Source organism: Engystomops pustulosus, chromosome 5 (genome assembly GCF_040894005.1).
Source record: "Engystomops pustulosus chromosome 5, aEngPut4.maternal, whole genome shotgun sequence".
Classification (NCBI taxonomy): domain Eukaryota; kingdom Metazoa; phylum Chordata; class Amphibia; order Anura; family Leptodactylidae; genus Engystomops; species Engystomops pustulosus.
The window spans coordinates 214,428,290-214,442,637 of NC_092415.1; the positions used below are offsets into that span (position 1 = coordinate 214,428,290).

General features: G+C 52.8%; 1 protein-coding gene across 3 annotated transcripts in view; it reads left to right on the forward strand.

The window, feature by feature from the left end:
* Nucleotides 1–14,348, forward strand: part of LOC140133898 (tubby protein homolog) — a 162,390-nt gene that overhangs the window by 77,434 nt on the left and 70,608 nt on the right. For all 3 annotated transcript variants that reach the window (XM_072154584.1, XM_072154586.1, XM_072154585.1), the window contains exons 2-3: nt 12,924–12,975; nt 13,816–13,978. In XM_072154584.1, the coding sequence (XP_072010685.1) occupies nt 12,924–12,975; nt 13,816–13,978 (215 nt within the window). The remainder of the gene's footprint in view (nt 1–12,923; nt 12,976–13,815; nt 13,979–14,348) is intronic.

Here is a 14,348-nt window from a genome sequence, read left to right on the forward strand (position 1 = left end):
TGTCAGGGATGATAGGAGTAATACATGTGTGTGATAGGAGATTAGATTGTGAGCTCTCGGTGTCAGGGATGATGGGAGTAATACATGTGTGTGATAGGAGATTAGATTGTGAGCTCCTGGGGTCAGGGATGATAGGAGTAATACATGTGTGTGATAGGAGATTAGATTGTGAGCTCTCGGTGTCAGGGATGATGGGAGTAATACATGTGTGTGATAGGAGATTAGATTGTGAGCTCTCGGTGTCAGGGATGATGGGAGTAATACATGTGTGTGATAGGAGATTAGATTGTGAGCTCTCGGTGTCAGGGATGATGGGAGTAATACATGTGTGTGATAGGAGATTAGATTGTGAGCTCTCGGTGTCAGGGATGATGGGAGTAATACATGTGTGTGATAGGAGATTAGATTGTGAGCTCTCGGTGTCAGGGATGATGGGAGTAATACATGTGTGTGATAGGAGATTAGATTGTGAGCTCTCGGTGTCAGGGATGATGGGAGTAATACATGTGTGTGATAGGAGATTAGATTGTGAGCTCCTGGGGTCAGGGATGATGGGAGTAATACATGTGTGTGATTGGAGATTAGATTGTGAGCTCTCGGTGTCAGGGATGATGGGAGTAATACATGTGTGTGATAGGAGATTAGATTGTGAGCTCCTGGGGTCAGGGATGATGGGAGTAATACATGTGTGTGATAGGAGATTAGATTGTGAGCTCTCGGTGTCAGGGATGATGGGAGTAATACATGTGTGTGATAGGAGATTAGATTGTGAGCTCCTGGGGTCAGGGATGATAGGAGTAATACATGTGTGTGATAGGAGATTAGATTGTGAGCTCCTGGGGTCAGGGATGATGGGAGTAATACATGTGTGTGATAGGAGATTAGATTGTGAGCTCCTGGGGTCAGGGATGATGGGAGTAATACATGTGTGTGATAGGAGATTAGATTGTGAGCTCCTGGGGTCAGGGATGATGGGAGTGATACATGTGTGTGATAGGAGATTAGATTGTGAGCTCTCGGTGTCAGGGATGATGGGAGTAATACATGTGTGTGATAGGAGATTAGATTGTGAGCTCCTGGGGTCAGGGATGATGGGAGTAATACATGTGTGTGATAGGAGATTAGATTGTGAGCTCCTGGGGTCAGGGATGATGGGAGTAATACATGTGTGTGATAGGAGATTAGATTGTGAGCTCCTGGGGTCAGGGATGATGGGAGTGATACATGTGTGTGATAGGAGATTAGATTGTGAGCTCTCGGTGTCAGGGATGATGGGAGTAATACATGTGTGTGATAGGAGATTAGATTGTGAGCTCCTGGGGTCAGGGATGATGGGAGTAATACATGTGTGTGATAGGAGATTAGATTGTGAGCTCCTGGGATCAGGGATGATGGGAGTAATACATGTGTGTGATAGGAGATTAGATTGTGAGCTCCTGGGGTCAGGGATGATAGGAGTAATACATGTGTGTGATAGGAGATTAGATTGTGAGCTCCTGGGGTCAGGGATGATGGGAGTAATACATGTGTGTGATAGGAGATTAGATTGTGAGCTCTCGGTGTCAGGGATGATGGGAGTGATACATGTGTGTGATAGGAGATTAGATTGTGAGCTCCTGGGGTCAGGGATGATGGGAGTAATACATGTGTGTGATAGGAGATTAGATTGTGAGCTCTCGGTGTCAGGGATGATGGGAGTAATACATGTGTGTGATAGGAGATTAGATTGTGAGCTCTCGGTGTCAGGGATGATGGGAGTAATACATGTGTGTGATAGGAGATTAGATTGTGAGCTCTCGGTGTCAGGGATGATGGGAGTAATACATGTGTGTGATAGGAGATTAGATTGTGAGCTCCTGGGGTCAGGGATGATAGGAGTAATACATGTGTGTGATAGGAGATTAGATTGTGAGCTCTCGGTGTCAGGGATGATGGGAGTAATACATGTGTGTGATAGGAGATTAGATTGTGAGCTCTCGGTGTCAGGGATGATAGGAGTAATACATGTGTGTGATAGGAGATTAGATTGTCAGCTCCTGGGGTCAGGGATGATGGGAGTGATACATTGTGTGTGATAGGAGATTAGATTGTCAGCTCCTGGGGTCAGGGATGATGGGAGTGATACTCTGTGTGTGATAGGAGATTAGATTGTGAGCTCTCGGTGTCAGGGATGATGGGAGTGATACATGTGTGTGATAGGAGATTAGATTGTGAGCTCCTGGGGTCAGGGATGATGGGAGTAATACATGTGTGTGATAGGAGATTAGATTGTGAGCTCTCGGTGTCAGGGATGATGGGAGTAATACATGTGTGTGATAGGAGATTAGATTGTGAGCTCTCTGTGTCAGGGATGATGGGAGTAATACATGTGTGTGATAGGAGATTAGATTGTGAGCTCTCGGTGTCAGGGATGATGGGAGTAATACATGTGTGTGATAGGAGATTAGATTGTGAGCTCTCGGTGTCAGGGATGATGGGAGTAATACATGTGTGTGATAGAAGATTAGATTGTGAGCTCCTGGGGTCAGGGATGATGGGAGTGATACATTGTGTGTGATAGGAGATTAGATTGTGAGCTCCTGGGGTCGGGGATGATGGGAGTAATACATGTGTGTGATAGGAGATTAGATTGTGAGCTCCTGGGGTCAGGGATGATAGGAGTAATACATGTGTGTGATAGGAGATTAGATTGTGAGCTCCTGGGATCAGGGATGATGGGAGTAATACATGTGTGTGATAGGAGATTAGATTGTGAGCTCCTGGGGTCAGGGATGATAGGAGTAATACATGTGTGTGATAGGAGATTAGATTGTGAGCTCTCGGTGTCAGGGATGATAGGAGTAATACATGTGTGTGATAGGAGATTAGATTGTGAGCTCCTGGGGTCGGGGATGATGGGAGTAATACATGTGTGTGATAGGAGATTAGATTGTGAGCTCCTGGGGTCAGGGATGATAGGAGTAATACATGTGTGTGATAGGAGATTAGATTGTGAGCTCCTGGGATCAGGGATGATGGGAGTAATACATGTGTGTGATAGGAGATTAGATTGTGAGCTCCTGGGGTCAGGGATGATGGGAGTAATACATGTGTGTGATAGGAGATTAGATTGTGAGCTCCTGGGGTCAGGGATGATGGGAGTAATACATGTGTGTGATAGGAGATTAGATTGTGAGCTCTCGGTGTCAGGGATGATGGGAGTAATACATGTGTGTGATAGGAGATTAGATTGTGAGCTCCTGGGGTCAGGGATGATAGGAGTAATACATGTGTGTGATAGGAGATTAGATTGTGAGCTCCTGGGGTCAGGGATGATAGGAGTAATACATGTGTGTGATAGGAGATTAGATTGTGAGCTCCTGGGGTCAGGGATGATAGGAGTAATACATGTGTGTGATAGGAGATTAGATTGTGAGCTCTCGGTGTCAGGGATGATAGGAGTAATACATGTGTGTGATAGGAGATTAGATTGTGAGCTCCTGGGGTCAGGGATGATGGGAGTGATACATTGTGTGTGATAGGAGATTAGATTGTGAGCTCCTGGGGTCAGGGATGATGGGAGTGATACATGTGTGTGATAGGAGATTAGATTGTGAGCTCCTGGGGTCAGGGATGATAGGAGTAATACATGTGTGTGATAGGAGATTAGATTGTGAGCTCCTGGGGTCAGGGATGATAGGAGTAATACATGTGTGTGATAGGAGATTAGATTGTGAGCTCCTGGGGTCAGGGATGATAGGAGTAATACATGTGTGTGATAGGAGATTAGATTGTGAGCTCCTGGGGTCAGGGATGATGGGAGTGATACATTGGGGCACATGTACTTACCCGTCCGCTGGTCACAGTGCATTGTCTTAAAACTGTTCCATAAACTGCTGGGCCCTTCTCACTTTATGGATCCCCATATCAGGGGGACTTTCATTACAGCCAAGGACCGCTCGCTGAGTTGGATACATATGTGCACCTCTCATGGAGTTACTAGCACAGACCTAACCTTTATTATTATTATTATTATTATTATTATTATTATTATTATTATTATTATGATGTGTAATATGGAATTTACCAACCATGAACACGCACGGCGGTATGCTCAATGAGATCTACCATGCTTATCCTATAAAAGGTAGAAAAACTACAGACCCTTAGTAAATGTATCACTCCCATCATCCCTAACCCTAGGAGATGACAATCTAATCTCCTCTCACACACAATGGGGCTTATTTACTAACGGTCCGCGGCTGCACTTTCACTGGTTTTTCTAACGTTTTCGGGATTAGCGCCACTGGGACAGGTATTTAACTAGAGATTGTGTTGCACACGATCGGATTGTGGCGCACCTGTGCTGCCTCCATGCGACAGAAATCATGGGGGGTGGCTGCTGGATGATCCGACTGATTTGGACTGAGCGCGAGATTTAACTTGTATATTGGGTCGCAAGCCCAAGCACTTACATGCACCAGGAACAAGAAGGTGAACTCCGGGGACCTGAGCGGGGAAGTGACACATGCAGGATATCGGACGCAGGATCTTAGTGACTCCCCGCACAGCGCATTATACACGGACAATGCACTTACATGCACCAGGAGGAAGAAGAAGGTGAACTCCGGGGACCTGAGCGGGGAAGCGACACATGGAGGATATCGGGCGCACGATCTTAGTGACTCCCCGCACAGCGCATTATACACGGACAATGCACTTACATGCACCAGGAAGAAGAAGGTGAACTCCAGGGACCTGAGCGGGGAAGCGACACATGCAGGATATCGGGCGCAGGATCTTAGTGACTCCCTGCACAGCGCATTATACACGGACAATGCACTTACATGCACCAGGAAGAAGAAGGTGAACTCCAGGGACCTGAGCGGGGAAGCGACACATGCAGGATATCGGGCACAGGATCTTAGTGACTCCCCGCACAGCGCATTATACACAGACAATGCACTTACATGCACCAGGAAGAAGAGGGTGAACTCCAGGGACCTGAGCGGGGAAGCGACACATGCAGGATATCGGGTGCACGATCTTAGTGACTCCCTGCACAGCGCATTATACAGGGACAATGCACTTACATGCACCAGGAAGAAGAAGGTGAACTCCTGGGACCTGAGCGGGGAAGTGACACATGCAGGATATCGGGCACACGATCTTAGTGACTCCCCGCACAGCGCATTATACACGGACAATGCACTTACATGCACCAGGAAGAAGAAGGAGAACTCCAGGGACCTGAGCGGGGAAGTGACACATGCAGGATATCGGGCACACGATCTTAGTGACTCCCCGCACAGCGCATTATACATGGACAATGCACTTACATGCACCAGGAAGAAGAAGGTGAACTCCTGGGACCTGAGCGGGGAAGTGACACATGCAGGATATCGGGTGCAGGATCTTAGTGACTCCCCGCACAGCGCATTATACATGGACAATGCACTTACATGCACCAGGAAGAAGAAGGTGAACTCCGGGGACCTGAGCGGAGAAGCGACACATGCAGGATATCGGGCGCAGGATCTTAGTGACTCCCCGCACAGCGCATTATACACGGACAATGCACTTACATGCACCAGGAAGAAGAAGGTGAACTCCGGGGACCTGAGCGGGGAAGCGACACATGCAGGATATCGGGTGCAGGATCTTAGTGACTCCCCGCACACTGCATTATACACGGACAATGCACTTACATGCACCAGGAAGAAGAAGGTGAACTCCAGGGACCTGAGTGGGGAAGTGACACATGCAGGATATCGGGTGCAGGATCTTAGTGACTCCCCGCACAGCACATTATACACGGACAATGCACTTACATGCACCAGGAAGAAGAAGGAGAACTCCGGGGACCTGAGCGGGGAAGCGACACATGCAGGATATCGGGTGCAGGATCTTAGTGACTCCCCGCACAGCGCATTATACACAGACAATGCACTTACATGCACCAGGAAGAAGAAGGTGAACTCCAGGGACCTGAGCGGGGAAGTGACACATGCAGGATATCGGGTGCAGGATCTTAGTGACTCCCCGCACAGCACATTATACACGGACAATGCACTTACATGCACCAGGAAGAAGAAGGAGAACTCCGGGGACCTGAGCGGGGAAGCGACACATGCAGGATATCGGGTGCAGGATCTTAGTGACTCCCCGCACAGCGCATTATACACGGACAATGCACTTACATGCACCAGGAAGAAGAAGGAGAACTCCAGGGACCTGAGCGGGGAAGTGACACATGCAGGATATCGGGGGAAGGATCTTAGTGACTCCCCGCACAGCACATTATACACGGACAATGCACTTACATGCACCAGGAAGAAGAAGGTGAACTCCAGGGACCTGAGCGGGGAAGTGACACATGCAGGATATTGGGTGCAGGATCTTAGTGACTCCCCGCACAGCGCATTATACACGGACAATGCACTTACATGCACCAGGAAGAAGAAGGTGAACTCCAGGGACCTGAGCAGGGAAGCGACACATGCAGGATATCAGGCGCAGGATCTTAGTGACTCCCCGCACAGCACATTATACACGGACAATGCACTTACATGCACCAGGAAGAAGAAGGAGAACTCCGGGGACCTGAGCGGGGAAGCGACACATGCAGGATATCGGGTGCAGGATCTTAGTGACTCCCCGCACAGCGCATTATACACAGACAATGCACTTACATGCACCAGGAAGAAGAAGGTGAACTCCAGGGACCTGAGCGGGGAAGTGACACATGCAGGATATCGGGTGCAGGATCTTAGTGACTCCCCGCACAGCACATTATACACGGACAATGCACTTACATGCACCAGGAAGAAGAAGGAGAACTCCGGGGACCTGAGCGGGGAAGCGACACATGCAGGATATCGGGTGCAGGATCTTAGTGACTCCCCGCACAGCGCATTATACACGGACAATGCACTTACATGCACCAGGAAGAAGAAGGAGAACTCCAGGGACCTGAGCGGGGAAGTGACACATGCAGGATATCGGGGGAAGGATCTTAGTGACTCCCCGCACAGCGCATTATACACGGACAATGCACTTACATGCACCAGGAAGAAGAAGGTGAACTCCAGGGACCTGAGCGGGGAAGTGACACATGCAGGATATCGGGTGCAGGATCTTAGTGACTCCCCGCACAGCGCATTATACACAGACAATGCACTTACATGCACCAGGAAGAAGAAGGTGAACTCCTGGGACCTGAGCGGGGAAGTGACACATGCAGGATATCGGGTGCAGGATCTTAGTGACTCCCCGCACAGCACATTATACACGGACAATGCACTTACATGCACCAGGAAGAAGAAGGTGAACTCCAGGGACCTGAGCGGGGAAGCGACACATGCAGGATATCGGGTGCAGGATCTTAGTGACTCCCCGCACAGCGCATTATACACGGACAATGCACTTACATGCACCAGGAAGAAGAAGGTGAACTCCAGGGACCTGAGCGGGGAAGCGACACATGCAGGATATCGGGGCAGGATCTTAGTGACTCTCCGCACAGCGCATTATACACGGACAATGCACTTACATGCACCAGGAAGAAGAAGGTGAACTCCGGGGACCTGAGCGGGGAAGTGACACATGCAGGATATCGGGGCACGATCTTAGTGACTCCCCGCACAGCGCATTATACACGGACAATGCACTTACATGCACCAGGAAGAAGAAGGAGAACTCCAGGGACCTGAGCGGGGAAGTGACACATGCAGGATATCGGGCGCAGGATCTTAGTGACTCCCCGCACAGCACATTATACACGGACAATGCACTTACATGCACCAGGAAGAAGAAGGTGAACCCCGGGGACCTGAGCGGGGAAGTGACAAATGCAGGATATCGGGTGCAGGATCTTAGTGACTCCCCGCACAGTGCATTATACACGGACAATGCACTTACATGCACCAGGAAGAAGAAGGTGAACTCCTGGGACCTGAGCGGGGAAGTGACACATGCAGGATATCGGGTGCAGGATCTTAGTGACTCCCCGCACAGCGCATTATACACGGACAATGCACTTACATGCACCAGGAAGAAGAAGGTGAACCCCGGGGACCTGAGCGGGGAAGTGACAAATGCAGGATATCGGGTGCAGGATCTTAGTGACTCCCCGCACAGCACATTATACACGGACAATGCACTTACATGCACCAGGAAGAAGAAGGTGAACCCCGGGGACCTGAGCGGGGAAGTGACACATGCAGGATATCGGGTGCAGGATCTTAGTGACTCCCCGCACAGCGCATTATACACGGACAATGCACTTACATGCACCAGGAAGAAGGAGATCTCCGGGGACCTGAGCGGGGAAGTGACACATGCAGGATATCGGGCGCAGGATCTTAGTGACTCCCCGCACAGCGCATTATACACGGACAATGCACTTACATGCACCAGGAAGAAGAAGGTGAACTCCTGGGACCTGAGCGGGGAAGTGACACATGCAGGATATCGGGTGCAGGATCTTAGTGACTCCCCGCACAGCGCATTATACACGGACAATGCACTTACATGCACCAGGAAGAAGAAGGTGAACTCCTGGGACCTGAGCGGGGAAGTGACACATGCAGGATATCGGGTGCAGGATCTTAGTGACTCCCCGCACAGCGCATTATACACGGACAATGCACTTACATGCACCAGGAAGAAGAAGGTGAACTCCTGGGACCTGAGCGGGGAAGCGACACATGCAGGATATCGGGTGCAGGATCTTAGTGACTCCCCGCACAGCGCATTATACACAGACATTGGGGCAGATTTACTTACCCGTTCCCATTGTCCGACGAGGATTCGGGTCTGCCGCAATTCCCTAAGATCGTGCGGCCGAGTTCCTGCATCCGCCGGAATTCACCTGCTTCTTCCCAGTTAAATGTGGCGCAAAACGGACAAAGTCGGGAAACCTGCCGAAAATGCGGTCCGCGGACCCTTAGTAAATGTGCCAAAGTGTGTCATAGGAGATTAGATTGTCAGCTCCTGGGGCCGGGGATGCTGGGGGTGATAGGATATTAGATTGTCAGCTCCTGGGGTCGGGGATGATGGGGGTGATAGGAGATTAGATTGTTAGCTCCTGGGGCCGGGGATGATGGGGGTGATAGGATATTAGATTGTTAGCTCCTGGGGCCGGGGATGATGGGGGTGATAGGATATTAGATTGTCAGCTCCTGGGGCCGGGATGATGGGGGTGATAGGATATTAGAGTGTTAGCTCCTGGGGCCGGGGATGCTGGGGGTGATAGGAGATTAGATTGTTAGCTCCTGGGGCCGGGGATGATGGGGGTGATATGAGATTAGATTGTAAGCTCCTAGGCCCGGGGATGATGGGGGTGATATGAGATTAGATTGTCAGCTCCTGGTGCCGGGGATGCTGGGGGTGATAGGATATTAGAGTGTTAGCTCCTGGGGCCGGGGATGATGGGGGTGATATGAGATTAGATTGTCAGCTCCTGGGGCCGGGGATGATGGGGGTGATATGAGATTAGATTGTCAGCTCCTGGGGCCGGGGATGATGGGGGTGATAGGAGATTAGAGTGTCAGCTCCTGGGGCCGGGGATGATGGGGGTGATAGGATATTAGAGTGTCAGCTCCTGGGGCCGGGGATGCTGGGGGTGATAGGATATTAGATTGTCAGCTCCTGGGGCCGGGGATGATGGGGGTGATAGGATATTAGAGTGTTAGCTCCTGGGGCCGGGGATGCTGGGGGTGATAGGATATTAGAGTGTTAGCTCCTGGGGCCGGGGATGATGGGGGTGATAGGATATTAGAGTGTTAGCTCCTGGGGCCGGGGATGATGGGGGTTATAGGATATTAGAGTGTCAGCTCCTGGGGCCGGGGATGATGGGGGTTATAGGATATTAGATTGTCAGCTCCTGGGCCCGAGGATGCTGGGGGTGATAGGATATTAGAGTGTCAGCTCCTGGGGCCGGGGATGCTGGGGGTGATAGGATATTAGAGTGTCAGCTCCTGGGGCCGGGGATGATGGGGGTGATAGGATATTAGAGTGTCAGCTCCTGGGGCCGGGGATGATGGGAGTGATAGGATATTAGAGTGTTAGCTCCTGGGCCCGGGGATGCTGGGGGTGATAGGATATTAGAGTGTCAGCTCCTGGCGCCGGGGATGCTGGGGGTCATAGGATATTAGAGTGTTAGCTCCTGGGCCCGGGGATGCTGGGGGTGATAGGATATTAGAGTGTCAGCTCCTGGGGCCGGGGATGCTGGGGGTGATAGGATATTAGATTGTCAGCTCCTGGGCCCGGGGATGCTGGGGGTGATAGGATATTAGAGTGTCAGCTCCTGGGCCCGGGGATGCTGGGGGTGATAGGATATTAGAGTGTCAGCTCCTGGGGCCGGGGATGCTGGGGGTGATACACTGAGTCTCGCTATCAATGGCCTCCTTCATGCTGCTGTCAGTGACTGGGGGTCTGTTCCCGCTCTCCCCCCCCCCCCCCCCCCCGGTGCTGCTCATGAATGTTCAGTATTGAGGGTCCGGATTTCTCTTGGATCAGATCCTTAAGGCGTTTGTGTGGCGGCAGGTGCAGAGGAAGGGGAGAGGATTGTGGCCCCCCAGACCCGGAGACATGAATGGGGGCCACATGAGGTAATGCGCTTCCTTCCTGGGGGCGTCTTATGTCCAGGAATACAAGGAAGTGTTATATCCGAGAAAGCCCCCCAGCCAGCAGGAAGCCCCCCACCACCAGCTACCCCCTGGGGTGTAATGATGGGTCTGCTGTACAGAATTGCCATTCAGCCCCTGGAAAAGCTGGGTCTATCCCTGCTCTGTATCCTGATCAGTCATTCGGATCTGTGTATTATTATACTTGTACTAATATAAGAACGGGAGGGGGACCCCCAGAGCCCCCCACATGGAGCACAGGGTGGGGGGGTCACATGATACATTGTTTATTACAGCTGAGTCTTTGTAGCTTTGTGTCCTTCTTCAGCCTCAGGATCCCAGAGATCCGCGGGGCCCCCGATACGTGACATTTGCTGCGCTGCATAAAGTAAGTGCCCCCCAATAGATAAGGAATCCCCGGAATATTGTGGCTTTCCAGGACTTCTATTAATGCAGTAGAATTGGGGCCCCCGGTTTTCCTCTAGCGCCCCCTGTAGAGCAGGTGCTGGATGATTGCAAAACACACATGAATGCAAATGAGTTCAGGCCCCGCCCCCGCGGAGCTGGAGATTGGTTTTCCTGCTTACAGGTCACTTCTGCTGCCCCTAGTGGTCGCTGTGTGTTTGACTCGTTCAGGTCCCTTCCTTCTTGGCTGCTGGTACTTGTAGTCCTCCGGCATCAGACATGGAGGGGTTAATGTTCGGGCGCTCGGTATTCTCCAGGGTCTCTGTCTTCTATCTCGCTGACACGCTGCAGACCCTCCGTATCATCTAATAATCCACAAGACGAGATCTCTGAGCGCCCAATTATCTGCCAGCCCATTATACAGATAACAATCAGTCTGTCCGGGCCCCGGGGCCCTCAGGGGGAGGGGCCACCGCGCTGACATTCACCTCCCTGCATAATGGATTAGAGGAAATCACAGAACCAAGGGGGGTCCAGCACAGAACCAAGAGGGGTCCAGCACAGAACCAAGAGGGGCCCAACACAGAACCAAGGGGGGTCCAGCACAGAACCAAGAGGGGTCCAGCACAGAACCAAGAGGGGCCCAACACAGAACCAAGGGGGGTCCAGCACAGAACCAAGGGGGGTCCAGCACAGAACCAAGAGGGGTCCAGCACAGAACCAAGAGGGGTCCAGCACAGAACCAAGAGGGGCCCAACACAGAACCAAGGGGGGTCCAGCACAGAACCAAGAGGGGTCCAGCACAGAACCAAGAGGGGTCCAGCACAGAACCAAGGGGGGTCCAGCACAGAACCAAGAGGGGTCCAGCACAGAACCAAGAGGGGCCCAACACAGAACCAAGGGGGGTCCAGCACAGAACCAAGGGGGTCCAGCACAGAACTAAGGGGGAGGTCCAGCACAGAACCAAGAGGGGTCCAGCACAGAACCAAGGGGGGTCCAGCACAGAACCAAGGGGGGTCCAGCACAGAACCAAGGGGGGTCCAACACAGAACCAAGAGGGGTCCAGCACAGAACCAAGGGGGGTCCAGCACAGAACCAAGAGGGGCCCAACACAGAACCAAGGGGGGTCCAGCACAGAACCAAGGGGGGTCCAGCACAGAACCAAGGGGGGGGGTCCAGCACAGAACCAAGAGGGGTCCAGCACAGAACCAAGAGGGGCCCAACACAGAACCAAGGGGGGTCCAGCACAGAACCAAGAGGGGTCCAGCACAGAACCAAGAGGGGCCCAACACAGAACCAAGGGGGGTCCAGCACAGAACCAAGGGGGTCCAGCACAGAACCAAGGGGGAGGTCCAGCACAGAACCAAGAGGGGTCCAGCACAGAACCAAGGGGGGTCCAACACAGAACCAAGAGGGGTCCAGAACAGAACCAAGGGGGGTCCAGCACAGAACCAAGAGGGGCCCAACACAGAACCAAGGGGGGTCCAGCACAGAACCAAGGGGGGTCCAGCACAGAACCAAGGGGGAGGTCCAGCACAGAACCAAGGGGGTCCAGCACAGAACCAAGGGGGAGGTCCAGCACAGAACCAAGGGGGCCCAGCACAGAACCAAGGGGGAGGTCCAGCACAGAACCAAGGGGGTCCAGCACAGAACCAAGAGGGGTCCTACACAGAACCAAGGGGGGGTCCAGCATAGAACCAACAGGGGTCCAGCACAGAACCAAGAGGGGTCCAACACAGAACCAAGGGGGTCCAGCACAGAACAGATCACGGGGGCCCCGCATATTCTGGGGTGTCTTGTCGGATTTGTTTGCTCCTGGTTGTAATGTGACATCGATGTGACCTCATCCGTGCGCTGATACTTCCTAATATTATAATTATCCGAAAATGCATCTTGTGTTTGTATTTACAGCGTTCTGGATGATGAGAGCAGTAGTCTACGGCAGCAGAAGCTCGACAGGCAGGTGAGTCCCCCGACACCATGGACTGATCAATAACAAGTCTGAAGTATAGAATGTTATCATTAGGGATGTCATGAGCAGGGGCGGGGCTGTGACCACCTCTCAGGCAGGGGGCGGGGCTGTGACCACCTCTCAGGCAGGGGGCGGGGCTGTGACCACCTCTCAGGCAGGGGGCGGGGCTGTTACCACCTCTCAGGCAGGGGACGGGGCTGTGACCGCCTCATGCAGGGGGAGGGGCAGTTACCACCTCTCAGGCAGGGGGCGGGGCTGTGACCTACTCTCAGGCAGGGGGCGGGGCTGTGGCCTACTCTCAGGCAGGGGGTTGGGCTGTGACCACCTCTCACGCAGGAAGGGGCGGGGCTGTGACCACCTCTCAGGCAGGGGGCGGGGCTGTGACCACCTCTCAGGCAGGGGGCGGGGCTGTGACCACCTCTCAGGCAGGGGGCAGGGCTGTGACCACCTCTCAGGCAGGGGGCGGGGCAGTGACCACCTCTCAGGCAGGGGGCGGGGCTGTGACCACCTCTCAGGCAGGGGGCGGGGCTATGACTACCTCTCAGGCAGGGGGCGGGGCTGTGACCACCTCTCAGGCAGGGGGCAGGGCTGTGACCACCTCTCAGGCAGGGGGCGGGGCTGTGACCACCTCTCAGGCAGGGGGCGGGGCTGTGACCACCTCTCAGGCAATGGGCGGGGCTATGACTACCTCACGGGCAGGGGGCGGGGCTATGACTACCTCACGGGCAGGGGGCGGGGCTGTGACCACCTCTCAGGCAGGGGGCGGGGCTGTGACCACCTCACGGGCAGGGGGCGGGGCTATGACTACCTCTCTCGTCTCCTCTCTTGCAGCGCGCTCTTTTAGAACAGAAGCAGAAGAAGAAGCGTCAGGAGCCGCTGATGGTTCAGTCTAACGTGGACGGGCGGACGCGGACTCGCAGGATGAAGCAGTCGGAGGAGCAGGCGCCGCTGGTGGAGTCCTACCACAGCAGTAACAGCAGCACCATCTATCACGGTGAGTCCCCAATGTGTCCATCACCACCGCTGCTACAGCTCCACAGTATGGCGCCCCCTACCGGACCCCCTGGACGCACCTGGACTATATTACAATAAGACCACGCCCCCATTCCTCAAGACCACGCCCCCACCCCCCTTTGTTGGATGAGTCGCTGTGGGACAATAAAAGGTGTAAAAGGCTTTAGGAATGTGATTGTCCCCATTATATCTACATTCAGTCATTTATAGATGTCACATCCTTTATCCACACTCATAATAATACAATATCTGGGAAATGATTATAATCAGGATTTAGGATTTGTATATGGAAGTACCATCATCTAGCAAGATCAATAAACAGCAGGATCAGTAATCAGCAAGTTCAGTAT